The 26,221-nt window shown below is 54.1% G+C and overlaps 1 protein-coding gene across 2 annotated transcripts; it reads left to right on the top strand.

Annotated features, from left to right (window-relative positions):
* The first annotated feature begins 857 nt into the window (after window positions 1-857).
* On the top strand, window positions 858-24,365 carry ITGA3 (integrin subunit alpha 3). Of its 2 annotated transcripts, none has more exons than XM_024743048.1 (23): window positions 858-1,449; window positions 8,651-8,778; window positions 9,099-9,178; window positions 10,971-11,196; window positions 12,696-12,782; window positions 13,144-13,351; window positions 13,810-14,006; window positions 15,753-15,841; window positions 15,968-16,104; window positions 16,272-16,358; window positions 17,305-17,372; window positions 17,448-17,584; window positions 18,181-18,330; window positions 18,422-18,519; window positions 18,742-18,889; window positions 19,166-19,240; window positions 19,853-19,932; window positions 20,042-20,119; window positions 21,410-21,512; window positions 21,619-21,801; window positions 21,983-22,105; window positions 22,830-22,943; window positions 23,894-24,365. In XM_024743048.1, exons 1-23 carry the CDS (start codon window positions 1,244-1,246, stop codon window positions 24,155-24,157), a joined length of 3,066 nt encoding a protein of 1,021 aa, XP_024598816.1. In that variant the 5' UTR covers window positions 858-1,243; the 3' UTR covers window positions 24,158-24,365. The 2 variants fall into 2 exon arrangements, with proteins under 2 accessions (XP_024598816.1, XP_024598807.1); XM_024743039.1 differs by having other exon boundaries at window positions 10,947-11,196; window positions 23,894-24,364.
* The last annotated feature ends 1,856 nt before the right edge of the window (window positions 24,366-26,221 follow it).

The following is a 26,221-nucleotide window of genomic DNA, read 5'->3' on the forward strand; positions in this document are numbered from 1 at the left end:
GAGCCTGCGTGGTTGGAGGGGGCCTTTGGAATTCTGCTGGGCTGGGCCCTGAAGGCAAGGGTGGATGAGAAATGGGTCCAGTCTGGGCCCAGCTCCCTGGCCACGCAGACACTAAAGAGAAGGGACTTCTTTCCACATCTACCGGACATCCATGATACAAAATAGATATCAGAAGGCGCAGCCCTTTGGGGAAAACACTGTCTTGTTGGTAATTACAGTTAGCGATGCTTGGTTATCACCAATGCTAAATAACTGTCTGATTTTGTTGAGAGACCATTCCCAGCTCGGATCAGGGTGGGTGGGAGCGAGTGGGCAAAAGAAAGAAATCTTGACAAGGACGGTGAAGGGCTGGGTACGAGGAAGAACGCCCAGAGACCGCTAACCTTCTCTCAGGGGCTCACAGCGCGGCGGAGGCGAGGGCATTCCAGCCAGTGGCTTGCGGATGTCGGCTCCCAGATGCGCCAACGCCGGGGCTCTCCAGCGGGACCCACAGAGGTGGCCGCGTCCGGAACGGCCTTTCCAGCAGCTGTAGCCTCCGCAGCAAAGCAGCGGGACAAATCCCACCCCCCGGCCCCGCCCGTCCAATCCATCTTGCTCGGGAGGCGACGCTTCTCGGGAGAAACAAGGGGCGGGGAGGGGTAATCCAAGCCTTTGGGGGCTCCGGACAGGTGTTTGGGGGAGAGGGCGGAGCCGGTTTAGGGAGGATGGAGAGGGAGGGGCGGTGCTGCCCCTTTAAGAGGAGGCGGCCGAGCCGGGACCTTTTCTCTTTCCCCGGAAGGAAAGCCTAGCCCCGGCTGGGCGCGCAAGGTGGGGAGGTGCGGAGCTGGGCGTGGAGAGGCGGGGCGCGCGCGGTGGGACCCCTCCTTCCCGTCCTCCTAGCGGTCGACAGGTCTGCCTGCCCAGATCCGCTGCCGAGCCTGGATCGAAGGCGACAGTGCGGCCAAGTGGGCGCGGCCGGCACGAGTTGGGGGGCAGGGTGCCCGGGGCAGGGGGGCGGTGACCCGGGACAGTGCAGGCGGGAGAACAGACCCGCGGACCTCAGAGGGGAATCTGAGAGCTCAGACCGTGAACGGACGTGAAACTGGCCAGGGCTGGGGGCCAGAAACTGATCAGCGCTTCGGGGCTCAACTAAGCGGACGCCAGAGTGTTCTCCGGTGGCGCGGGGGAGCAGGTGAACAGGTCCTCACTCCCAGCCCCACGCCCTCACGCGCTCTCGCCCGGGCCCCGGCTCCCGTCCGCAGCCATGGGCCCCGGCCCCAGCCGCGCCGCCCGCGTCCTACGCCCGATGTTCTGCGCGCTCGCCTTGATGGTGGCCGCCAGCGACCGCGTCGCCTCCGCCTTCAACCTGGACACCCGATTCCTGGTGGTGAAGGAGGCCGGGAACCCGGGCAGCCTCTTCGGCTACTCGGTCGCCCTCCATCGGCAGACGGAGCGGCAGCAGCGTTACCTGTAAGTGAAACTGGCCAGGGTGGGGTGGGAGAGTGTGTGAACAGGGTGCGGATCCCGAGTGGAGTCCAAGCCCTGGGCCAGCTGGCTTCCAGGCTCGCAGGCCTCCAGCTCTGGGGAGCGACGATTAAGGGAGCGGGGACCTAGGCAGCCCTTCTGCTGCCGAGGCTTGGCGGGAAGTAAAGGGATTGGGTGTGGGATGGGGGGGCAGTAGTTATTGGCAAGTGCTGACCCGGCCAGAACCTGTCTAGACTCAGCCCCTCAGGCCTTTAAACCTCTCTTGAGAGTAGAAGTGGGGTCCCCGTTTCCTGACCCCCCTCCCATTCAGTGAACTGGGTGCTTAGTATACCGAATGCCTCTTCTCTCCAGGGCTGGGAACTGGGGAAAACTGCAAGATAAACACCTTTCCCCTTTTCTGGGAAGAATCTACGGGGGACATGCATTTAAGCCCGCCCCCACCTCGCACATAGTCTGCGGCCCGCCAGCCACACCCTCGGCAGAACCACACTGAAGGGCCTTCTCAACTGCTTGGCAGTTGGAGAGTGAAGTGATGGGCGAGTCTGGGCGTTTGGAGCTGTCCAGGCGCTCCTTCTGACCCCTTGAGGATGCAGAAGTAGAAGTGAGAGGAGCTGCTGTCCCGACTCCTGCTTGGTCTTCTGCAACCTACCCCCACCCCCAGCAGTGATGCCCTCCCACCAGACGTCCTCCTCGCATTCCATGGATTCATGTTGAATCTTCAACCCTGAGTGTGTTTGTTTTGGTCTCAGGAGGGAAATAGTGTTTTTCTCTTTCTTCTGTTCTCCTTCCCCAACAGCTGCAAGAAGGAGGAAAAAGAGCTAGGCAGAGGGGAGAGAGGGGAAGGAGCGCATCCAGCTGCTTGTGTTGCCACCCCCGCCCCCCTTAGTCATGCCCAGTGGGGCATGTCCAAGTTTGAGAAGTTTCTCTGCATGGGCTCAGCGTGCTGAGGTTGGCAGTTAGGGGAAGAGGCCGCTGGGGAAGGTGAGGCTGCCCCAGGAGGGAAGGTTGTTAGGACGGGACAGGCAGGCCCTCTTTGGGCAGTAGCCCTTCTGGTTGACCTACCGAAATGTCAAACCCTGCTGAGCAAGAGGACATGGTCAGATAAAGGGTGTGTTGAAGCCTTTCTCAACTCTGGCTGGAACCTGCAGAAACTTGAGGAAGTTGCAGTGTCCAAAGTTCAGACTGCCCCAGCCTTGTTCCCCGCCCTCCTGGCCCAGCCCCTGCCCAGGCCACCTACCTACTTGGCCTCAATTCCATCTAGCTTCTGCAGAGGCTAGGACCACCACACCCTTCCCAGCCTGGCCCCAGCAGCTGCGGTCTGGCCTTAGCCACTCTTCCATCTTTTGGAGACCCTAAGTGATCATCAGCACTGGTGCTGTTTCTGCCCCAGCCCAGAAAAAGATTTTCAGATTTTCAGCTGAATCTGCATGATATGAGGAAAATGGAGTGTAAAGAGAATATCAGAAAAGCAAGGGTAAATAATGGAAAGCTGGAGTAAATAATAGATTCTGTAATCACACCCTCCCCCCTTTTTTTTTCGCTGTGTGACCTTAAGCAGGATATTTCTCTTCTCTGGGCCAGTTTTCCCCAGGGAGAGGTTGGGTCTGGATCTATGTACTCCTTCCTGCCTCTGTTGGCAACTTGGCACTGTGGAGAAAGAAGAGGCTCCCAAGTCCCATTGCCAGTTTCCTGTCTTGAATCTGTCACTAATACCTGAGTCTTAATTATCTTACACGTCAGGGGGAGGGGAGCCACATGCCTTCTTCATGGGGTGATAGTTGGCTTTTAATGAGATAATCTGTGTAAAATGCTCTGCATCTGCCTTCTTCTCCCAGCGGCAGCTGAGGGCTCTTGTGCTGAAGCGGGGACCTGGATGCGCCCTCACTAACCAAGGACCTCACCCAAGAGGGCTGAGCAGAGGGGTCCCACTTTTCTTCCTGGGCAACTAGAGATGGCATTAGGCCTGCCAGGAGCCCAGAAGTTTCTAAAACTAATGAATCTCAGAGAGGCAGGTAGTCTAGATAGCGTTCTGGGTGACTCACTTGGGTATCCTCAGACTTTTCCAGGGGTGGTTCTACATCTTGGGTCATCTCCTCATCTCACTGAATTCTGCCCCATGACCCTTTGGGAGAATCAGCTGGGCCAGCTGGGCTTAGCTACAGCCAGCTGTATAGCCAGATGTAAACAGCTTTCTGAGTGCACAGCTCAGGGCATCCAGCAAGTCAAGTGGCAGTTTTGTTAGCTTCCAAGTCCCTTTGGAAAAGGGGGAGGGTTCGTGATCCTGAACAAAGTCTTAGCCTGAAGTTCACTGAAGGTTTTCAGGAGATGCAGGGATCCTGGAAAGTGTATGCAAAATCTTGCGTGTTTGTGCATTGTTCTGGGGCCTGGAGGAGGGGAGAGCATAGCTTTCGTTATATTCTCAAAGCTGGCCTTATTCCAGAAATGGTTAAAAACCCAGGTGTGTCTTTGTTCCCCATCACCTTCATCTCTAGACTGAGGTTCCATGCCCACAACATCGGAGGCTTACTGCAACCCCAGCCCCAATTTCGCAGCCTCTGGAGTGAGGGGTCAGGAGCAGGACAGGGAACCAAGGTTCTTTGGGCTTCTTGGTGAGATACATGAGGACCCCTGGGTGAGCAGAGGGACTATTCCTCGGGGAGATGGTCACTGACCTCCCCCCCTTCCCCCAGCACCTGTTCTGTCATTCCCTCCTGGGATTCCAGGTGTCCTGGTCCGGCCTGACCTTGTGGGTTATGGGAGATACCTCTGGGGCTCTTGCCTGGAAATGAGGGTGTCTGGGATGCCTGGGGCGGGGGTGGCTGCAGCTCCTGGAAGATGAGGTCATACCTGAGGTAGGCAGGAACTAGGCTTACTTGCTCTCCTAAAACATGTTTCCCTGGGCAGGGTAGGCACCTGGCAGCCTCCAAGGCTCGTGCCAGAGGAAATGGGCATAGCAGCTGTGGCTGCAATCACAAGGCGTGGATGCATAGTGTCCTTTTTCTCTGGCTCTCTCCAGTGACCAGGCCAAGCCAGAGAGCTTAAAACTGGGCAGGAGGTAAGGGAAGCCTGATCTTGTAGAAAATGAAGTGAAAGGGGCTTGGTCAGAACTAAACAAAGAAGGGAGAGGATGGCGGTAACAGCAAGGGAGATTGAGGTTAAATGACATGAAGAATGCCCTAAGGGATCAAATGTGGAAAAATACTAAGGAGCCAGGGAAAGGGAGAAGAAATGAGAAAAACAGCCTTGTTCTTTATTATTGGAGGCTTGAGCAAGGCCTCTTTCTCCTGTCCTCTCTCATTCTCTCACTTTCTCCGGCTTGTTGCTCTGATTCTAGGGCTGAGTCTCCAGAGGGGAAAGGGAGCTGGGGGGCAGGGTAAGGAGAAGTAAGGCGGGGATTGAGAGGACTGCAGTTTCAGCGACCGCAGGAGAAGCCTCTGGGGACATGGCTAACTCAGTCAGGAGGATTGGCACAGAGCTGGGATCCAGGCATCTGAGAGCTGCCCCCAACCCACCCCAGGGCTCAGAGCTGGAGTGGGCGCCCTCCCCAACTGGCTTCCTGGCCTAAGGAGTAAGGCATGGGGGCCCGCTGGACCCTCAATGTTAACTGAAGTCTTTCCACTGGGGCTACCCCAGTGCCTCCCTGAGGTGAGGAGTCTGGGAAGTTGAATCCTACAGGCTGTTTCTCTGAGCATCACCCCACCCCAGTGTCCCTCAGGGGGCCTTCTTTGGGGTGAGCCAGCCTGGTGCCCTGACACCCCTGGGCCCCATTCCCCTGCCTCCTCTGATTCCACTGCTTTCTACCTGGCTGTTCCATTAGCTTTGAACTGCCCCAGGAAGAGTGATGGGGCAGGAGTGAGAAAGTGCTTCTCCAGAACTTGGAGCTCAGGGGCCTCCACAAAGGCCAGGAGGGGCTGTCTGGCCGGAGCCTGAGGATAGGGTGAAGAGGCAGCTGTTTGAAAGCCCTTGTGAGGTCATTTTATTCATCTCCCTACCTCCTGGAAAGACACCTACTCCCACCCAGCCCAGCCTGACTCCAGGAAGGAGGCAGTGCAGTCTCCTTTCCTCCTCGCTCCAAGAGCTGGGCACAGCATCCCACTTCTGGCTGCTGCTGGGAGGGTGACCTCAGTGGTGGTTTGAGAGGGATCAGCTTCTCCACTCTTTGATCTGGACCAGATCCAACAGCAGGAGCAATGTGCTCATTTGCATAGTAACCTACATTCATTTACATACCAGTAAGATCTTTCCCACCCTCTGGATTTTCCCACACCTGACTGTGGCTGGAGGAAGCTGGACCCGGCCCTCCGTGCACCCTCCTTCCCCCATCTACTCCCAGTCCTCTGGCCGTAGACCCATTGGATCCTGGGCTGGGAGCCAGAGGGCCTTAAAGGGCCTCTAAGCAGGCCAAGTAGGAGCTAAAAATACCCCAGGGAGGTGGGAGGTGCTCCCTGTGGAATCTCTGAGGAGGGAGGGGCCTGGGATGCGGGGGCTGGGATTAGGACCCTGCCCCACCGCCCATCCATGGGCACAAGGCTGTCGCGGGGTGAGAGTGGGGAGGGTATAGGTGGTAAGGGGATTTATGTCAATCCGATTGCTATTCATGCCCAGCTCTGCCTGCTCTGTACCACAGGAGGCAAAGAGGCGGGGACCCTCAGGCCACTCCCTCTAAGATGAGGGAGCTGGGAGGGCGTGGCCACCCTGTTCCTCAGCCACCTCCCACCCTGACAACTTGGGCCCAGAGAGCTGTAGGCACGGCAACACTTCCCTTGCATTGCACGCCCTGGAATGCAACCTGGGCTCTCCAGGGACCCCTTGCCCACTGAGGCCTGGATCCACCCCTTCAAGGTCATTGTAGCCAACCCCCAGCTGCCACCTCCAGCCAAATCTGGGCTCCCACCCTCGAAAGACTAGCTGCCAGTGCCCCACCCCCACCTGACTGATTGCCTTAGGCCGCGGATCCTCTGCCCCATCTGAACACCTGAACTAGTCTGCTCTGTGCCTGTGCTTCAGGTCCCCTAACCCAGTGGGGCAGAAATTCCTGGGTCCCCGGAGCAAGGCCTGGGGGTGTGCTAGGGCCAGTCCTGGTGCCACAAGAAAGCAGAACGACGGTGCTCACGTTGGCCTTGGCTTCATAGTCAGGAGGCCCTTTCAAAGAATGAACCCACTTTTTCCCCCAACAACCCTGGAGGGTGCTGGGACAGCTGCTGTCCCATTTTACAGATGAGGCACTCACAGCTCAGAGAGGGAAAAGAAATTGTCCCTTGAGGCAGAACAAACCTAGAACCAGGCCCTTCAGCTCCAAGGCTGAGATATTCCTTTCCCACAGGCAGCAGCTCCCCTCTCGCACCTGTCAGGCTGGGGGCAGATGCCCATGGGTGGTCAGGCAGCGGACTCGCTAGGCACCCTACCCAGCCCAGACAGAGGGTGACTAACAGGGCCTGGCTGCCACGCTGGCCCCCTGCCAGCCTTCCTGCCGGAGCTCCCAGCCCTGCTCTGCTTAGAGAAGCTATACCCCTGCCCCCAGGAACCCTTCCCCAGGGTGAGGTCTGAGCTGAGGTGTGAGGTGCAGGCAGAGTCCCCTTCCAGGCACCCCCAGGCAGCGCATTCCTGACACCCAGTGGGCCGAGGCACCCAGGCCCTGGCATGCCCAGGCCCTGCCCTGCCCACTCCCTGCAGCCCTCACTCTCAGGTCCCAGGCAGGAGCTGCAGGCAGGACCGTTGCTCTGCACGTCCAGACTCTGGCAGGGGGCCTGGCGCCCAAGTTCTGAGCTGGGCGCCTCAGGTGACAGCATTGCTGGGGCCAGATGGAGGGGTACCTACCTAGGAGGTGCCTGCCACCCAGGAGGCTGGGTCCAGCAGGACTGAGGAGGTGGTCTTGGCAGAACGTCCAGAGGCTGCAGACAGATGATGCTGGGAGAGCAAGGGGTGGTAGAGCCGGGTTCTCAAACTGTGGTGTGAATTTTTGGGGTGCGTGTTAAATAAGCAGGTTCCAGGGCTCCACCCCCAGATTCAATCCAGGTTGTCTGTGGTGGGCTGAGGAATTTGCCTTTTTTTTTTTTTTTTTTTTTTACACTTTTTTTTGGGGTTAATTTTTTTTACAAGGAATTTGCCTTTTTAACAAATATCACAGGGCTTTTTGATTCTGGCGGTCCAAGAACTGTCTTTTGAGATAATATTTCAAAGCTGATCACCCGCCTTCCTCTCCTCTAGTCACCTCTCCGGTATGGGAAGGGCTGCTAGAGCCCTAAGAACCCTTACAGAGACTTGCAGTTGGTGTCCCTAAAGAGGGGTTCCAGGCAGGCTGGGGACAAGGTGATTTATAGTCCTCACCCATCCCTATTCTCATGCCCACCAGCCAAGAACTCTGCCCCAGGGCCACACTGTCCAAAGTGTCAGGTACCCAGCTCCCCTGCCACCACCCCTATACCTCATATGTCTGTCTCAACAGGGTGGGGAGGGGGAGAGTAGACATCGCCCAGGTCACATAAGGGCCCTGCTGACCTCAGCTCACCCAGCTCTGGTTTAGGGTCAGTTGTCCTTTCCTGCCCACATTCTTCAGTGCCCGCCCCCGTATCTAAGTCCTCAGATGTGGCTCAAAGAGGTAGGACCAGGACTCCTCCAGCCTTGCTCTCTTCCCCTCTGGCTTCATCTGAGAGGCCAAGCATTCCTTCCCAAACCCAGATCTGGCCATGTCGCTCCCTTGCTTGAAATCCCTCCGTGGCTGCCCTTCCCACCCTGCCTCTTGTCCCTCTGCGTGTTTCTGGCCTCCAGCTGCACAGAGGGCCTTGCAGATCCCTGAGTCACTCTTGCTTATGCTTCCCGGCTCTTGCACAGGCCAGACCTCGGCCTACAGAGCCCCTCCTCCCCTTCTTCACCTGGTAAGCCCTGGTCATCGGACTCAGGCCAGGGTCCCCTCTTCTGTGGGCCTCCCTGATTGCCCCCCGCGCAGAGTCTGGGCTGGTTTGCTCCCTGCTTTCCTCTCATGAGGCACTGACCGCAGGTGTCTGTCTCCTTGCCTGCCTTCCCCTACCCTGGGCACTCCTCGAGGGCAGGGGCGGGGAGCCATTCATCTCCAGACGGCAGAACCTGGCACAGAGCGGATGCCCGGCCCATGCACGTTGAGCAGTGAGTTGTTTGAAGCGGGCTTTGGGGACTGTGGGCCCGGGTCTACCTACCTTCTTGCCCCCAGGCTCCTGGCTGGTGCCCCCCGGGACCTTGCTGTGCCTGATGGCTATACCAACCAGACCGGTGCTGTGTACCTGTGCCCACTCACTGCCCACAAGAACGACTGTGAACGGATGGACATTGCAGAGAAAAGTGAGCAGAGGGCCTGGGAATGGGCGCTGGGTCAGGAGCCTGGTGGAGGGCGTAGCACAGAGAGAATGACTGGAAGAGACAGAAGGCTCACCTGGGTAGCTTCTAGTCCCTTCTTGTCCGGCTGGGAAGAGGGAGTCCTAGCGTGGGACCAGATGGGATTTGTAGAGCTCGGACTATGATGGGCTGGAGAAAGCGGGGAGGGAGGGCTGCCCTGCTGGAGTGGAAGATCCGGGAGGGACCAACCCCTGCCCCCTGGGTGCTCTTGATGCTGGGAGGGTGGGATGAGGTGCCCTGGCTCATGACCCCTCCCACGCCCACAGGTGACCCTGACCATCACATTATAGAGGACATGTGGCTCGGGGTGACTGTGGCCAGCCAGGGCCCTGCGGGCAGAGTCCTGGTAAGTGGGCGCTCGCCGTCACTCCCCCCCTCCAGCCCTCTCCTTCGTCTCCCAGGAGCTTCAGAGGGAGGCAGAGGGCAGGAGAAGGGTCCGTTGTGCATGAGCTGGAGCCTTGCAAACGTCCATTTCTGTGGCTGTATGTCTCCACGGCATGTGTGTCCCTTCATCCTGCACTTGTGGGGGGGGGGGGAGGGTGTCTGGCGCTCTCCAAGGGCCAGCCTGGGTCCTGTCTGAAGCACCCACTGCCCACCCCCCCAGGGGGGTGGTGTTCACTCTTGGTAGGAATGAGCTGAGGGAACTGTGAGATGGAAAGGGCAGAGAGGGCCTCGGGCAGTGCGGCCTGGGCGCGCTCCTTCCGGGGAGGCCGGCTGGTGGAAGAGGCACAGCCCTGCTGCCCCAGCTCACCCGGCTGGGGTTTGGGGGCCCCCTCCCTGCTGTCAGCTGTCACCTCCTCAATTTCTGAGCCCCAGATAGACAATTTATTTTTCATCTTTAAATTCATGTAACATTTACATACAGTGAATGTACAGATTTTGTTTCAGTTGCGTTTTGACAACTGAACTGCGTTTATACAACTGTGTAACCAACACCCACTAAAGAAATAGCATATTTACATCATTCCAGAAAGCCCACTCCTTTCCAGTCAACCGTCACCCCCATAGCCGTCACCTTTGGATCACGCTGTGATTTCTGTCACCTCTGAACACTGTCATAAGCTCTGGGTTTGACCCGTTCACTGAAACACCCTTTCTAGTCTTTTGTTAAGGATGGTGTGGGTCCAGGTTTCCACTTAAGTCAGTTCTAGATCCTGGGTCCTTCAGCAGTTTTCTGCTCACCCATCCATTCATTCAGTCCGTTTTTGGCGAGCCCTGCCCTGAGCCCGCACTACAAACTTTGTAGTTACCCGGGACAGGCTCAGGCCAGCACGAGCATGGGTTTGGCTCACGGCTGGACGGGGACACAGACGGCAAGCAAACAAGAACTAGGCCTGGTTCTGGGTTTCCCCTGGCCCCTGGCTGTTTTTACAAATACCCTATTCTGACTGATCTGCCCAATAACTCTTTATGGAGCACCTCCCATGTGCAGGGAGAAGCTTCAAGAGAGGAAGCACAGCCTGACACTTAGGAGCTCAGACCCCGGAGCCCGACAGCCTTCGTTTGAATATCCCCTGCCTCTCTCTAGATGTGAGATCTTAAGCAGGTTTCTTAGTTCTCTGTGCCTCAGTTTCCTTATCTAAAATGGGGAAGATAATTATCCCTACTCCATAGGGCTGGTAGGAGGCTTAAAAGAATTAATATGTGAAGAGCTCAGACTTGTGTCTGGCATATAGTCAGCACTCAGTACGTGTTAGCCGCTGCTGCTGTGGTTGTTATTCTAATATTGACCTTTCATTAAGAGGGCGAGGCCATCAGGGGACAGCAGAGAAGCAAATTCCTAACCTGCTCTGTGTCTAGCTCCTTTTAGACCCAAGGGCCTGAACCTCACATTCTCTCATCCTTTTCCCTTTTCGTTTTGCCAAGATCCCTAAGCCACTCTCAAATCCAGTACCTTCTGGTCTTCCAAAAGTGTTCTCAGCCTTCAGAGCAGATTTTTGAATTCTGGAAAGGCAATGCAGGTCCAAGCACCACTGTGGGAAGAAAGAAAAGCTGGGAGACCTCTTTGCACTCCCCTCCTGCAAAGCCAGAGGCGCACAGGGCTGTGGAGACGCTGCTCCTGAGTCCCTGCCGCGGGCTCAGCTGTGTGCGTTGGTGGGGGCTGGGGTCCCCAGGTCTGTGCCCACCGCTACACCCAGGTGTTGTGGTCGGGGTCGGAGGACCAGCGGCGCATGGTGGGCAAGTGCTATGTGAGGGGCAACGACCTGGAGCTGGACCCCAGCGATGACTGGCAGACCTACCACAACGAGATGTGCAACAGTAACACGGACTACCTGGAGACCGGCATGTGTCAGCTGGGCGCCAGCGGCGGCTTCACCCAAAACACTGTGTACTTTGGCGCTCCTGGTGCCTACAACTGGAAAGGTGGGGACCGTGGGGGAAGGGGAGAGGGCAGAGGCCACCACCCCTGTTAGGCCCGAGGGTAGCCTGCCAGAGCCTCCACACGAGAGGGCAGAGGAGAGCATTCGTTTGCCAACACCAGCAACTACCTCGACCTCTGCTATTTTAAAGTGCTTACTAGGTACCAGAGGCTTTACACCTATTATCTGAATTAATCTTAAAATACGAGTATTATTATACTCATTTTACAGAAAACTGAGCCTCAGGGAGGTGAAGTAAATCACCCAAGGCCAACAGTAAGTTCTGAAACCTGTACTGGAATGCAGGTCCACCATTTAAAAACTTAAAAAATAAAGCACGTTCCTGGTACAACTACTAAATGGTACAGTAAAATAAAGAGGAAAAGTGCCCTTCTTCTCCCCCATCTTCCTTGTCCCATTTCCCAGTGTATACTGCTAAGTGTCTTGTGGATCCTTCCAGACTTATTTTAGAATGTATAGGTATCTTCACACACACACACACACACAAAATCACATTAAACCTACTGTTCTGCTACTTTCTTTTCACATATCGATAAACCGTGGGCATCTTTTCATGTCAGTACATACAGGGCAATCTTTTGGGAGGGCTGCAGAGATCTCCTTGTATCCAAAGTCATGCTTGTATCTGCCACACCACATACTGCCTCTCAGGAGTCTGACGGCTCACACCCCTTCCACCTGCCTCTCTCCACCACATAGGCTGTAGCAACAGTGGCCCCTTTTCCCTTACTGCACCTGCTATGGCAGAACCAACAGGCAGAGGGAGCCCAGAATCTGGTTTTGCTTTTTTTCATTGCAGTATAGTTGACATACAATATTTTGTTAGTTTCAGGTGTACAGCTTAGTGATTCAACATTTAAATACATTATAAAATGATCACCCCTATAAGTGAAGAAACAATCTGTCCCCATACAAAGTGATTCCATTATTATTGACTGTATTTCTTATGCTCTGTGTTACATCCCAATGATTTATTTATTTTGTCCTCTTGACTGACAGGCAGCGCAGGGCGTAGTCACCGCTCTGGGCTTGCCTGAGGCCGAGGCCTCTGCTCACTGTGCTAGTCTTACCTCCCACCCCTTGGTCCTTTAGAATCTTGGCAGGGCCACAGGTACTCTCCAGCAGCAGCCCTGGGGAGCAGGGTAGGGGTAGGCAGCCCGCGTTTGGGGCGGGATTAGGAGGATATAATGGTGTGGAGTCTGGCTTCGGTGTCCAGGGTGAGGGAAATGTCATCTAGTATCTGGGTGCCTGGATGACTGGATTCCAGCTCTCCATCCCTGAGCCTCACTTTTCTCATCTGCAAAATGGGGGTCATCATTCTACCTCACAGAATTGTTAAAATAAAGAGGAAGTGATTTGCAAATGGCAAAGTACTCACAAATAAAAGGGGTTATTATTATCCTTATCTGGAAGTGGGGGGCCTGGACATAGTGGAGGAAAGGAGTGGTGATTTATACTCCCTCTCCTCAAACCCTCGTGAAGGAAACAGCTACATGATTCAGCGGAAGGACTGGGATTTATCCGAATATAGTTACAAGGACCCAGCGGACCAAGGCAACCTCTACATTGGTGAGTCCAGTTGTGGTGGCCCTTTGGGTGGAGAGGAGGAAAGGGGCTCAGTGGCCCTCTCACCTTCGGTGTCTGGTGGAAGAGTGAGGCCAGGGTGCAGTGCGACTAGTGGCATTTAATTCAGCTAGCACACAGTTATTGAGCACCACCTGTACGCCCCCAAGATGCAGAGTCATGACCCTCATGGAGCTCACGGTCCAGTGTGCAGGCAGGACTGGGGGCTGGGCATCCAAGGTCCACCTTCTTGCCCAACTTAGAATAGAGGAACAGAAGATAATGGGGGGATATTGGGAGGTGGGTCCGGAGTAGAAGGGGACAAAACTTACTGGAGCCTTGATTGACCACCTTCCCCGCTTCCCAGGCTACACGATGCAGGTGGGCAGTGCCGTCCTGCACCCTACGAGCACCACCATTGTGACGGGTGCCCCTCGGCACCAACATGTGGGCGCTGTCTTTTTGCTGAGCCAGGAGGCGGGTGGAGACCTGCGGAGGAGGCAGGTGCTGGAGGGCAGGCAGGTGGGCGCCTATTTTGGCAGTGCCATTGCCCTGGCAGACCTGAACAATGATGGGTGAGAATCCAGGGATGTTTCTCTGGGGCCGGGAGAATGGTGAGGGGGGCGGGCTTGCCCAAAGCAGGGCAGAGAGATGGAGGTTTGCAATTGTGCATTTCTTTGCATGCTGTTTGCAGGGATTTGCTAGTCAATTTTGCATGTTGATCTGCAATCAGACTTTATGGGATTCTGGGTATTTGCATGTCAATTTCACGAGGCTTGCATCTCCTCGTCTATGCCTGTCATCTGTATGGCTCTAGTGGATGTGGGCTGTTTGGGTGTGACCTGTGTCTACATGGCTTCTCCACAACGTGTGTTTTCTATTAGACGGGTCACAGTGACGCTTCCTTGTCCTTCCCACGACCTATGGCCAGAGGCGCCATTTGTAGAGTCACGTGCCCTGCCTGGCACAGTTATGTCTGCTAAATAAGAGTTATGCTGCATGTCCCATCTTCACCTTCTTCTCTCCTGTGCAGGTGGCAGGACCTCCTGGTGGGTGCCCCCTATTACTTTGAGCGGAAAGAGGAGGTAGGGGGTGCCATTTATGTCTTCATGAACCAGGCAGGCACCTCCTTCCCGGCCCACCCCTCCCTCCTTCTTCACGGCCCCAGTCGCTCTGCCTTTGGCTTCTCCGTGGCAAGCATCGGTGACATCAACCAGGATGGATTCCAGGGTATGAGCCAGCACTCCTGCCCCAGCATCCACTGACTGAGAGCCAGCTGCATACCAGGCTTGACAGGGTCCGAAGAGATGACAGGCTAGGGCCCAGGTCTGGGGAGCTCACAGCAGTGCTGGAGAGACAGCGTGCAAAGGGAGCCCCCACAGAGGCGAGCTTGGTAGACCTCCTGGAGGAGTGGACGTACCACTGGGCATCAAAGGCTGGGCTGAGTGTACACAGTGGAGGGAAGAGAAGGGGCACAACATGAGTGTGGTACACTTGCCTGATGTGCTCACATCTAGTAGGTGTGGGTTGTTCACATCAGAGATGAGGCTGGAGAGGTAGTGTAGGGGTGGGGTGGCCGCTTTGAAAGCCAGGCAGAAAAACTAGGGCTTTATATTTGGGTTATGGCAGAGCGGTGTCCAAAAAGATTTGGGGGCAGGGATTTGATATGATAGCTTGGCACCTCGCAAGATGATTCTGGAGGGAGATGTGGGATGGATGGATGCGGGGGGCGAGGCTGGGGGTGTTAAGATCAAGAATATAGTATATCAGGTGTGGGACGTTAAGCGCTGGGACAAGATAGACGTCCCAGATATAGGGGGTGTCGTTAGTGCTCTGCAGGACTTGGGGACCAATCAGACCTGGTGTATCAAGGAGAGGGACAAGTCAAGGGGTTGAGCCTGGTTGCCACGGGAGCACCTGGCGTCTGTGTAAGTCATTTCTCTGACAACCTCAACTTCCCAGAACATACCTGGAAACCAAAAGGAAGGCAGAGGCGCCGCTAAAGAGACAACACAGGTGCTAGAAAGTCTAGTTCATGAAGCCCAAGCACTTACTGATACAAGAGTTGCCCAGTTGTCACTCAGGACCTACTTCCTTCTCCTTTTCTAACAAGCTTGGCTTTCTGGTTACTTAGACCTTATCAGATCAAAAGCAGAAAACTAGAAAGTTTAAGAAGACAAAACGTTTTGGATTTATTTGTGCAAATAATGGTTAGAATTTAAAAGCCTGGCCATTTTAACAAGTAAAGCTCACTAGACTCTTGTGATTAAAATCCCAGCCCCCACACAGAGACAGACATGGGCTTAGAGCCTCTTCTCTACTCCTCAGCTGTGTGACTTTGGGTTTCCTGAGCCTTTTTTCTCATCTATGAAGTGGGGACGGTAGTACCTACTGCCAAGAGAAAAAACAAAAAAAAGTAGTACCTACTGCCAGTACTCTTGTGAGGACTGGATGAGATGAGTGCTTGATAACTACCTGGCAAAGTCACCAACGGATAACACCTGCTTTTGGGACCCTGCTGGTAAATGTCATTAGAAGAACCAGGTGTCTGGAGGGGCGGTTGGTGGGGGAGAAGGAAGGCACTGCAATAAGGGAAAACAAACAACAGCCAGTGGTCAGAAATCTGGGGTTTAGGCCTGCTGGACACATTAACTTGCTTTGTGACTTTGGGTAAGTCACTTCCCTCTTCTGGGCCTAATTTCCCTCATATAAAAGAGGCAATTGGGTGCCCAGTGGTCCCAGTTTTTTTTTTTTTTTTTTTTTTTTTTTGGAGGCGGACTCTCAACCACTGCGCCACCAGGGAAGCCCCTGGTCCCAGTTTTAATCCTGAGCCACAGAGCTCTGTTCCCTGATGCTCCGAGCACTGTCTGACAGGGAGGTCAATGCCATGCTGGGCTCTGCGGCCTGGAGCACAGGGTTGGGGAACTGTGGGGCCCATAGTACACGGGGTGACCCTGTACTGTATCTCTTCCCCAGACGTTGCTGTGGGAGCCCCTTTCGAGGGCTTGGGCAAAGTGTACATCTACCACGGCAGCTCCAGGGGGCTCCTCAGACAGCCCCAGCAGGTATGGATGGACAGGGATGGAGGGGCCCTTCCTCCTTTCCCTCATCCAGCCCTCCCTATTCCCCCTGGGCCCCACTCCCCGGAGCCTACCCCAGAGCCTGTCCCCACCACTTCCCTCTGCCTCCAGGTAATACACGGAGAGAAGCTGGGACTGCCTGGCTTGGCTACCTTCGGCTACTCCCTGAGTGGGCAGATGGATGTGGATGAGAACCTCTACCCAGACCTGCTGGTGGGGAGCCTGTCAGACCATATCGTGCTGCTGCGGTGAGCCAGGGCAGCAGTGGATGGGGGCCTTTCTCTCCTCCATCCCTGTCTGCATGGAGCCCCAGCCCTGTCCACCTTCAGCATCGTGTCCGTGCAAACCTGAGCCCCGACCCCAGCCTGGCCTGGGACAGGCCAGAGGCATTGATGTCTGTGGGTTTTCCGTGCAGGGCCCGGCCTGTCATCAACATTCTCCACAGGACCTTGGTGGCCAGGCCATCTGTACTGGACCCTGTACTCTGCACAGCCACCTCCTGGTGAGACCCTCAGGCCCCACTCTGCCCACCCATTCCTCCTGATATATGGGAAGACTCTCCCAAAACCCTCCCCTGGCAACTCCTGATATCCCACCATTAAAGGGTTGATTCTTGGGTAAGCATGGCCCTCCTTACCCAACCTCATTAAAAAGCAAAATTCCTTGCAGGAGGTAATGGGTGAATTGGGGGTGGGGGCAATAGGGCACGGTGGTTGAGAGTGGGAGCTCTGACTGCCTGGTTCAAATTCCAGCTATGGCCATTGCAGTGGTGGGGATGGGCTCTGGGGGGTGAGATCCTGGAAGGGGAGGGAAGAGAAAGACACTTAGGTGATGGGATGTGGGGAAGGAGAGAGAGCCACCTTGAGCAAATTAATCTCTCCGAATCTCAGATTCCTTGCCTATAAAACAAAGTTAATAACCAATTCACAGGGCTGCTATGATAATCAAATGAGATAATATACAAATAGCCCTTAGCATGGCTCTCTGTAAACCCTAAATGCTCAAAAAATGTTAGTTGCTAAGATGGTTACAATAATGATGGTGATGACCCCAAGGTCTGTGTGTGAATGAGGGTACTGGATCAGAAGGCAGGGGGAGACAGGGCAGGGAAGTGGGGGGCGGGGTGGGGAGGGAGATCTGGACTGGGGATCCTGCCCAAGACTGGGCTGGGCCAACAACTGACTAACGACTTCAGGCAACTCCTGCTCTCAGGGCCTCCGTTTCCCCATTGGTGCCCTCTAACCCTGTTTTCTATGGCTCTGATGAGAGTGGGGAGGGAAGGGGCAAGGGACACCCCAGCCCAGCCCTGTGGACTCCCCAGTTTTGTCCCTGCCTTTTCCCTGAAGGGCCGTGTTCCGCCTTGCCCAGGAAAGGGGGTGAAAGCCAGGGCCTGGATATCTGGGTCCCGCTGTGACCGGACCCTCCTCCATGTCCCCCACCCTCAACAGCGTGCAGGTGGAGCTGTGCTTTGCTTACAACCAGAGTGCCGGGGACCCCAACTACAGGCGGAACATCAGTGAGTGCTGGGCTGCAGGGCGAGGGGGAGGGCGTGCTCACCTGGTCACTTGCTGACCACACTGTGTACCTGCAGCCCTGGCCTACACTCTGGAGGCCGACCGGGACCGCCGCCCACCCCGGCTCCGCTTTGCACGCAGTCAGTCAGCTATCTTCCATGGCTTCTTCTCCATGCCCGAGATGCGCTGCCAGACGCTGGAGCTGCTCCTGATGGTGAGGGAGGGGCGAGGGGTGGCACATGGGCTCCATGGCCCCAGGAAGAGGTAGCCAGAGTCCCCAAGGTCAAGGGTGAGGGAATGAGGTCTCCCCAGAGACAGAGGTGGCAGGTCGGCCTGGAAGGCCATAGGTAAGTAGAGGGCACAGTGCACAGCACCCAGCCCATGGTAGAGGAGAGGGGAGACCCTTGGAGTGCGGATGGGGGCCACAGTGAGGGGTGTGAAATTCTTGCCTCAGCTCACCTCTGGGGAAAAGGCATCCGTTAGTAGGGGCAGGCTCAGGCTCTCTCTGGGACATCAGGGTGAGAAGGAAGAACACAACCTGGGAACCCCAGGGATGAAGGGAAGCTCAACCCTCCCCCCAGAGGGATCCCTGGAGAAGAGGAGCCCCACCTTCTCACTTGTGGGTCAAGGTGGTACAAGTGGGGTCAATTTGGTGATCAGACGGGAGGGGGTTCAGCCTTACAGGGGGTTTTCAGGGTTGAGGCGGGGTGGGGGCCTTCAGCTCCTCCCTAGGGGTTTAGGATGGTGTGAGGATTCAACTTGGTTTGGAGGGCAGTGCAGAGCTGGGTTCAGCGTACCTTCCTTTCCCAGGACAACGTCCGTGACAAACTCCGACCCATCATCATCTCCATGAACTACTCTTTACCTTTGCGGATGCCTGAGCGCCCCCGACTGGGGCTTCGGTCCCTGGACGCCTACCCGGTCCTCAACCCGGCGCAGGCTCTGGAGAACCACACGGAGGTGGGTGGGGCCGAAGGACAGGGACCCGGAGAGCTGTGGGGCCAGAGGGCGCTGTGAGTGGTGGGCCCTCCACGCCTCCGACCACCCCCAGGTCCAGTTCCAGAAGGAGTGCGGGCCGGACAACAAGTGCGACAGCAACTTGCAGATGCAGGCGGCCTTCGTGTCTGAGCTGGGGCAGCGGCTGAGCAGGTGCGCTCTGGACCGCGAGGATTGGCCAAGGGTGGGGCGGACTTCACCGGCTTTGGGGAGTTGAGGGGCGGGGCCCTATTGGTCTGGAAGAGGGGAGAGAACTGGTAAGATCTGAGGGGAGGCGTCTCAGAGAGAGGCGAATCGGAGAGGAGGGACCTTAATTAGCGGGGTGGGAGCTGTTAAGACTGGCCTTCCCTGAGCCCGGGGCTCCTCCCCTCTCAGGCTCCCGTACAGTAGAGACTTCCGAAAACTGCTGCTGAGCCTCAACTTGACCAACACCCCAAGCCGGGAGCGGGCTGGGGAAGACGCCCACGAGGCGCTGCTCACCCTGGCGGTGCCTCCCGCCCTGCTGCTGTCCTCAGTGCGCCCCGTGAGTGCCTTCCGCCCCCTCGGAGCCCAATCACGGCTCCACCACGTATAGGCATCCTTCATACATGTCATGTACATGTGTTGTCATTTGCCATGTGTTCCCCGCCCCCCCCCCCAACTCCTCTAGGCTGGGCTTCCTCAGGTGCCTGCAGCGTCTCTGCTGCTAGGGGAACACATGGGTTCTCAGGCCTCTAGGGCTTCAGGCCCTGTACCACAGGAGAGGGGCGGGACAAGCCCTAGTCTGACCACCCAGACGTGATTTGTCTTCTTTCTTCAGCCTGGAGCTTGCCAAGCCAACGAGACCATGACCATCGTTTGCGAGCTGGGGAACCCCTTCAAACGGAACCAGAGGGTGAGCGCCGACCACACCCTCCCAACCCCGTGGGTCCCAGGCTACTCCTCTGATGAGTTCCTTATCTTCACTCTGCCTGCCTGCTTCCCAGGCCTCCTTGAAGCAAAGAGCCAGAGTGGAGGAGCGGGGGGGATACAGTAGGGGGTGGGGAGAGACCCAGAGACAGAAAAATGGGGCCACTAGGGAGCTATGCACAAAGCTAGAGCAGGTGGAGGTGAGGAAACCGATTTTGCTGAGCACCTACTATGTGCCAGGCCCTGACCCCAAGGCTGTGCTTCTTTTATATGATATAATTCTCACAACCTTCTGAGGAGGTAGATGCTGATTTACAGAAAGGAAACATGGACTTATATAGTTTCAGTGATTGCTCAAGGTCATGTGGCTCAAAAGTAGCAGAGATATTACTAGCAGAAGAGAATGGGAAAAGGGAAAGAGAAGGGGCTAGGAAGGTGGAAAAATGGAGACAGGTGGCAGTGGGAGACCGCACCCCGAATGGGAGGAGGAGGCCAGAGAACCAACTCCTTAGCGTGGCATTCAGCCTCTCGCTTCCCCATGGCCTCACCCCTGCCTGGCCCCAAACGCCCCTCTCTGCCTCCCTCACCCTCATGGCAGATGGAGCTGCTCATTGCCTTCGAGGTCATTGGGGTGACCCTGCACACAAGGGAACTCCAGGCACAGCTGCAGCTCTCCACGTGAGTGACCTCGAGAAGCCAGGCTATGTCGGGCTTGAGATGTCCTGGGCCCCCCCACCCCAGCCTCAGCTGACACATTCCTCCCCTGCCCTCCCCATTCTTTCCCCAGGTCAAGTCACCAGGATGACCTGTGGCCCATAACCCTGACTCTGCTGGTGGACTACACACTCCAGGCCTCGCTCAGCATGTGGGTACCACTCCCCCCAACCCCAGCCTGCTGGGCCTGAGCTAGGGTCTCCCCTGCCTAAGGTGTCTCTCAAGCTCCTCTGAGACACCTCTCCTGGCTTGGTATCCTTAGGCCAAGACATAACAACATCACTATTGTTACTATTATTCTCCTTGCAAAGCAGGTAGCAGTGGAGGAATCAGAAACTCTGGGGCTAAGGTGTTGGTGTGGCCCTGCCATTTCATGAGAGCTTGTTGTGCTAAGGGTATATATATTTTTAAAACATCTTTATTGGAGGGCTTCCCTGGTGGCGCAGTGGTTGAGAGTCCGCCTGCCGATGCAGGGGACACGGGTTCGTGCCCCGGTCCGGGAGGATCCCACATGCCGTGGAGCGGCTGGGCCCGTGAGCCGTGGCCACTGAGCCTGCGCGTCCGGAGCCTGTGCTCCGCAACGGGAGAGGCCACAACAGTGAGAGGCCCGCGTACCACACACACACACACAAAAAAAACGAAAAAAAACCCCACATCTTTATTGGAGTATAATTGCTTTACAATGGTGTGTTAGTTTCTGCTTTATAACAAAGTGAATCAGTTATACATATACATATATCTCCATATCTTTTCCCACTTGCGTCTCCCTCCCACCCCCCCTATCCCACCCCACTAGGTGGTCACAAAGCACCGAGCCCGAGCTGATCTCCCTGTGCTATGCAGCTGCTTCCCACTAGCTATCTATTTTACATTTGGTAGTGTATATATGTCCGTGCTACTCTCTCACTTTGTCACAGTTACCCTTCCCCCTCCCCGTGTCCTCAGGTCCATTCGCTAGTAGGTCTGTGTCTTTATTCCAGTCTTGCCCCTAGGTTCTTCATGACCATTTTTTAAAAAATTTTAAATTCCATATATATGTGTTAGCATACGGTATTTGTTTTTCTCTTTCTGACTTACTTCCCTCTGTATGACAGACTCTAGGGGAAGCAACCTAAGTGTCCATCAACAGATGAATGGATAAAGAAGATGTGGCATGTATATACAATGCTAAGAATTTTATATACATCATCTCATTGTCTTCTCACAACAGCCCCATTATATAGTGACCCTGCTTAACAGATTAACCCCACTTTACAGATGAAGAAACTGAGGCTCAGAGAGGATAAACAACTTGTTTGAGGCCATACAGCTAGTAAATGCTAGAGCTGGGGTTTATCTCAGGTCTGCCTGATATCAGAGGAGTTGTAGTTAACCTTGGTGCCCCCGCCCCCGCAAGGGCCCCTCCCATCCCCTGTGACTCCAGCATCTTTCTTACCCCTAGGGTGAGTCACCGGCTACAAAGCTTCTTTGGGGGGACAGTGATGGGTGAGTCTGGCATGAAATCTGTGGAGGATGTGGGAAGCCCTCTCAAGTATGAGTTCCAGGTAAGGGGACCTCTGGGTCCAGGGTCTGAGGGTGTGAGGGTGGGGGTTGGTGAGATGGAGGTGGTTTTCCAGGAGACAGTAGCCATGACACCCCTTGTACCCGCAGGTGGGCCCAGTGGGGGAAGGGCTGGCAGCCCTTGGTACCCTGATCCTGGGGCTGGAGTGGCCCTATGAAGTCAGCAATGGCAAGTGGCTGCTATACCCCACGGAGATCACGGTCCACGGCAATGGGTCCTGGCACTGCCGGCCACCTGGAGACCTTGTCAACCCTCTCAACCTCACTCTCTCTGTAAGGACACCAGGGGAAGCGTTCACTTGCATCTCATTTCCTTTGCAAGCTGCAGGGCAGAAAGGCCAGCGTCTTCCTCTCCCTCCCCTCCTACACCTCTGGGGCCTGCCCCTCCACCTGCCCTTTCCTCCTCTCCTCACCTTTGATCCTCCCTCCAACAAATGACCTCTTCCCCCTTCAGGTTCCTGGGGACAGGCCGCCATCTCCACAACGCAGGCGGCGACAACTGGACCCCGGGAGAGGCCAGGGCCCCCTGCCGGTCACTCTGGCTGCTGCCAAGAAAGCCAAGTCTGAGATCCAGCTGGTGAGTGACCGGGGCAAGGTTGGAGGGGATTGCGCCCACCCATCATAGGGTGCACACGAAGCAAGGGAGATAGGTGCTACGCCCCAGGAGAACCCAGTCTGATGAGGTGATGTGGCCCCTGCCTTCAGGAGCCTCCAGTCAGGGGGAGGGACTCATCTCCTGCCCTCAGAGGGACCCCGCTGCCCTTGCCTTGTGTTGGGGAGCAGCCAGTACAGTGGACTGAAGGGAGAAATACTGATTCTGTTCCCAGGAGCCCCAACCTGTTGGGCGTGACATAGCTGCTCAAAGCTTTGATCATTAGGGCTGGGAATGGGGAGAGGCAAGATGAAGACAGGGTGCGGGGCGCCCTCTGTCAGAAGGGAGAGGGGAGCAGGCCTGGGCAGCAAGTTGAGGTCTAGCTGGGTGGAGAGGGAGAAGTGGCCTTCCAAGTAGAGGGAGCCGGCAGGAACAAAGGCTCAGCGTGGGAAGGCATTGGAAAGGTGGCGTTTGGGATTGGGCCCCATTTACACGAACAAGGATCAGATTTCCCGTTCCCCCTGTCGCTGGCGTCTATGTATGCCTGGCCCAAAGAACGTGCCTTAAACACGTAAGTGCAGTGTGCATGAGTGAAGGGATTAGGGCAGGCCCCTTCAGGTCAGCCATGGGTGGGACGGAGCCAGGGGCGAAGTCTGAAGAATCTAGAGACCCAGACTGGCTCGTGTTCTGTGTTCCCTGCCCGGCTCAGAGCTGTGGCGGTGACCACACCCGCTGTGTGTGGCTGGAGTGCCGGATTCCTGATGCCCCCGTCATCACCAACATGACAGTGCAGGCACGAGTGTGGAACAGCACCTTCATCGAGGTCAGTGCTGGGGTCTGGAGGTCTCCACTGCCACCCATCCGGGCAGGGAGAGCAACAGGAAGAGGATGAGGCTGGAGTGCATGTGTGTGCCCAAGTGTGTGTCAGTGACTGCATGGAGATCGATACATGCTGGGTTGTGCACCTGTTACTGTGTCAGTGTTAGTCCGTGCATCTGTGTGGGGGATATGACATAAGTTTGTCTTTGGCCAAGATGACCTTCTCTCACATGTTCATTATTCTGTCACGTGTCCATTGCCTTCCCACCTCCCCGCTTCAGTCCGTGCTGTTCCTTCCCCCGGACGCCGGCTCGCCTCTGTTATCTCTGCATGCAAACTTCTGTTCACACTTCACAGTCTCCCTCAAGAGACCACCAGCGAGGTCTTCTCTGACTTTTCCAGCTGAAAATGACCTCTCCCCTCTGGACACGCACAGAACTTTCTCAGAAACCACACATGCCGCTCACCGTGCTCTGCTCTGGGTTGCGGTGCCAGCCGTCTTGTGCCACCTAGACCAAACTTGTTCTGTAAATGACTAGATGAAACGTCTTTGCAGCTCTGTGGGCCACGTGCTTTCTGTTGCGGCTACTCGATTCTGCCCAGTAGCACAAAGCTGTCACAGACAATAACAGATGAGCGGGCGTGTCTATGTGCCAGAAATACTTTATTTACAAAAGCAGGTCATGGGCCAGATTTAGCCCACAGGCCGGACCTAGACTGTGACCTTCATTGTCTCTGCTGTCCCCAGCATCCAGCACAGGACCTGACGCACAGATGAATGAATGACGTGTGTTCGTGTGTGGAGGAGAGGCCTGGTGTCAGGTCCTTTTGGGTGCTGCTTAAGGATGCGGGGGATGGTGTCCTGGGGTTTGTTGTTGACCCTGAGGGAGGGTCAGGAGAGAGGCTCAGAAGGGCTTCAGCTGCTTCTTTTGACCCATCCTTCCCCCCCTCCAGGATTACAAAGACTTTGACCGAGTCAGGGTAGCCAGCTGGGCCACCCTGTTCCTCCGAACCAGCGTCCCCACCATCAACATGGAGAACAAGACGGTGCGGGTGAGTGATTGTGCTAGGAGACAGCAGTGCCTGGCCAGGGCATGGGAGAACAGGGCATCTTTTCAGAGCATGTCCACACGCTTTAGCTATGTGGTCTCAATCTTGGCAGCACATTGGAATCCTCTGGAGGACTTCTGGTGTCTGGACTACACCCCTGATCAATGAAATCTGAGTCTGTGGAGGTGGGACCCCAGTGTTGGTATGTTAAAAAGTACCCCCCAGTGATTCTACTGTGCAGCCAGGGTTGAGAACCTCTGCGTGAGCTCATTTGATCTGCACGACATCTCTGTGAAGATGTTCCATCTCCGTGGAAACTTGAAAAGAAAGTTCCCAAACTTGATTCTGAGTTACATATGGAAGAATAAATATGACAAAATGGCTAATAATTTGTTATGAAAGGGATATAAGTGGAGATATGAAGGGGGTAGGTATAGGAGGTGAATGACGTTTTGGTTAAATACATTATGGTACATTTCCTAAAATAAATTAAGGTAGTATAGGAAGGGCCAGAAAGATCAATGGAACAGGATAGAAATTTACTTTATTATACAGATGGCATTTTTAATCAGGCAAAAAAGGTAAACAAGTAGTATTGGGAGAACACATTTGGAAAGTAAAGGCAAACCCCTGCCTCACACCGTAAACAAAAACACATTTGAGTTAGATTAAATATTTAAATATCGGAAATAAAATCTATTATACCAGAAGAAAATTCAGGAAATAATTTAATAATCTTTAATTATAGACAAAGGGAGTTATTTTATTAAACCCAGAAGTCACAAAGGAAATATTTGACAAATTAGACTATATGAAATTTTATTTTATGTTATTTTTTAAATTTTTATTGGAGTATAGTTGATTTACAATGTTGTATTAGTTTCAGGTGTACAGCAAAATGAATCAGTTATAAGAGACTGTATGAAATTTTAAATCTGTGTATAGCAAAAGAGATGGTAAGGAAACTAAAAAGGCAAATGATACATTGCTTTTTTAAAAAGTTTATAGCATACATGACAAAGTATTGATAGACATACATATATATATATATATATATTTTTTTTTTTTTTTTATGGCATAGAGATAAACAGGCAGTGTACATAGAGTGAAATACCAATGTTAAATTCAATAGTAAAGAAACAAAAATCATAGCAATAAGATTTTTTTCCTATCATATTAGAAAATATTAAAAAGAATAATGCTGTCCGGTGCTGATGAGGTAGAAGGAAATGCTGTTGATTGGAATATAAATTGATGGATTCTTTTGGGGGATGAATTTATCAATATCTATTAAATTTTATTTGCACATTTCCTTTGATCCTGCACATGGTAATATATCTTAAGGAGCTAATAGGACACGTTTGCAAACATAAATATATGGGGATATTTTTAAAGCATTGTTTATAATGGCATAAGATTGGAAACAATCTAAATGTCTTTCAGTAGGAGATTGGTTCAATTAATTATGGTACATTTCCTACAATGACTATGCAGTCATCAGAAGAGACTAGGTTGATCTTTATTAATTGACATCGAAAGATAATGAAAAAGTTCGCAGAAGAGTGCATAGAGTACACACAGATCCCATTTATGTGGAAGAAAAAATATATATGTTTAACACATACATTTAGAAATATGGAAAGAGGACTTCCCTGGCGGTCCAGTGGTTAAGACTCCACCCTTCCAATGCAGGGGGCGCAGGTTCAATCCCTGGTCAGGGAACTAAGATCCCACATGTTGCACAGCACGGCCAAAAAAATAAAAAAAAATTATACATATATATATGGAAAGAGATTCAACAATATGTTGAAGATAGCTTTTTCTATGGAGTAAAATTACTGGGAACCTTTAATTTTCTTCATGTCATCTTTAAAAAAAAATAATCAAAATAACTTTTTGTTGTTGTTGTTTGTTTGTTTTTGGTTTTTTTTGCGGTACGCGGGCCTCTCACTGTTGTGGCCTCTCCCATTGTGGAGCACAGGCTCCGGACGCGCAGGCTTAGCAGCCATGGCTCACAGGCCCAGCCGCTCCGCGGCATGTGGGATCTTCCCAGACCGGGACACGAACCCGTGTCCCCTGTATTGGCAGGCGGACTCTCAACCACTGCGCCACCAGGGAAGACCCCAAAATAACTTTTTAAGAAATAATAATGTAGCATCAGAAAAAATATTTTTCTATATATAAATGTATATTTAAAATATATGAAATAACTTCATATTATAAAACATATAT

Source organism: Neophocaena asiaeorientalis, unplaced genomic scaffold (assembly GCF_003031525.2).
Source record: "Neophocaena asiaeorientalis asiaeorientalis breed wild unplaced genomic scaffold, Neophocaena_asiaeorientalis_V1.1 scaffold1, whole genome shotgun sequence".
Classification (NCBI taxonomy): Eukaryota; Metazoa; Chordata; class Mammalia; order Artiodactyla; family Phocoenidae; genus Neophocaena; species Neophocaena asiaeorientalis.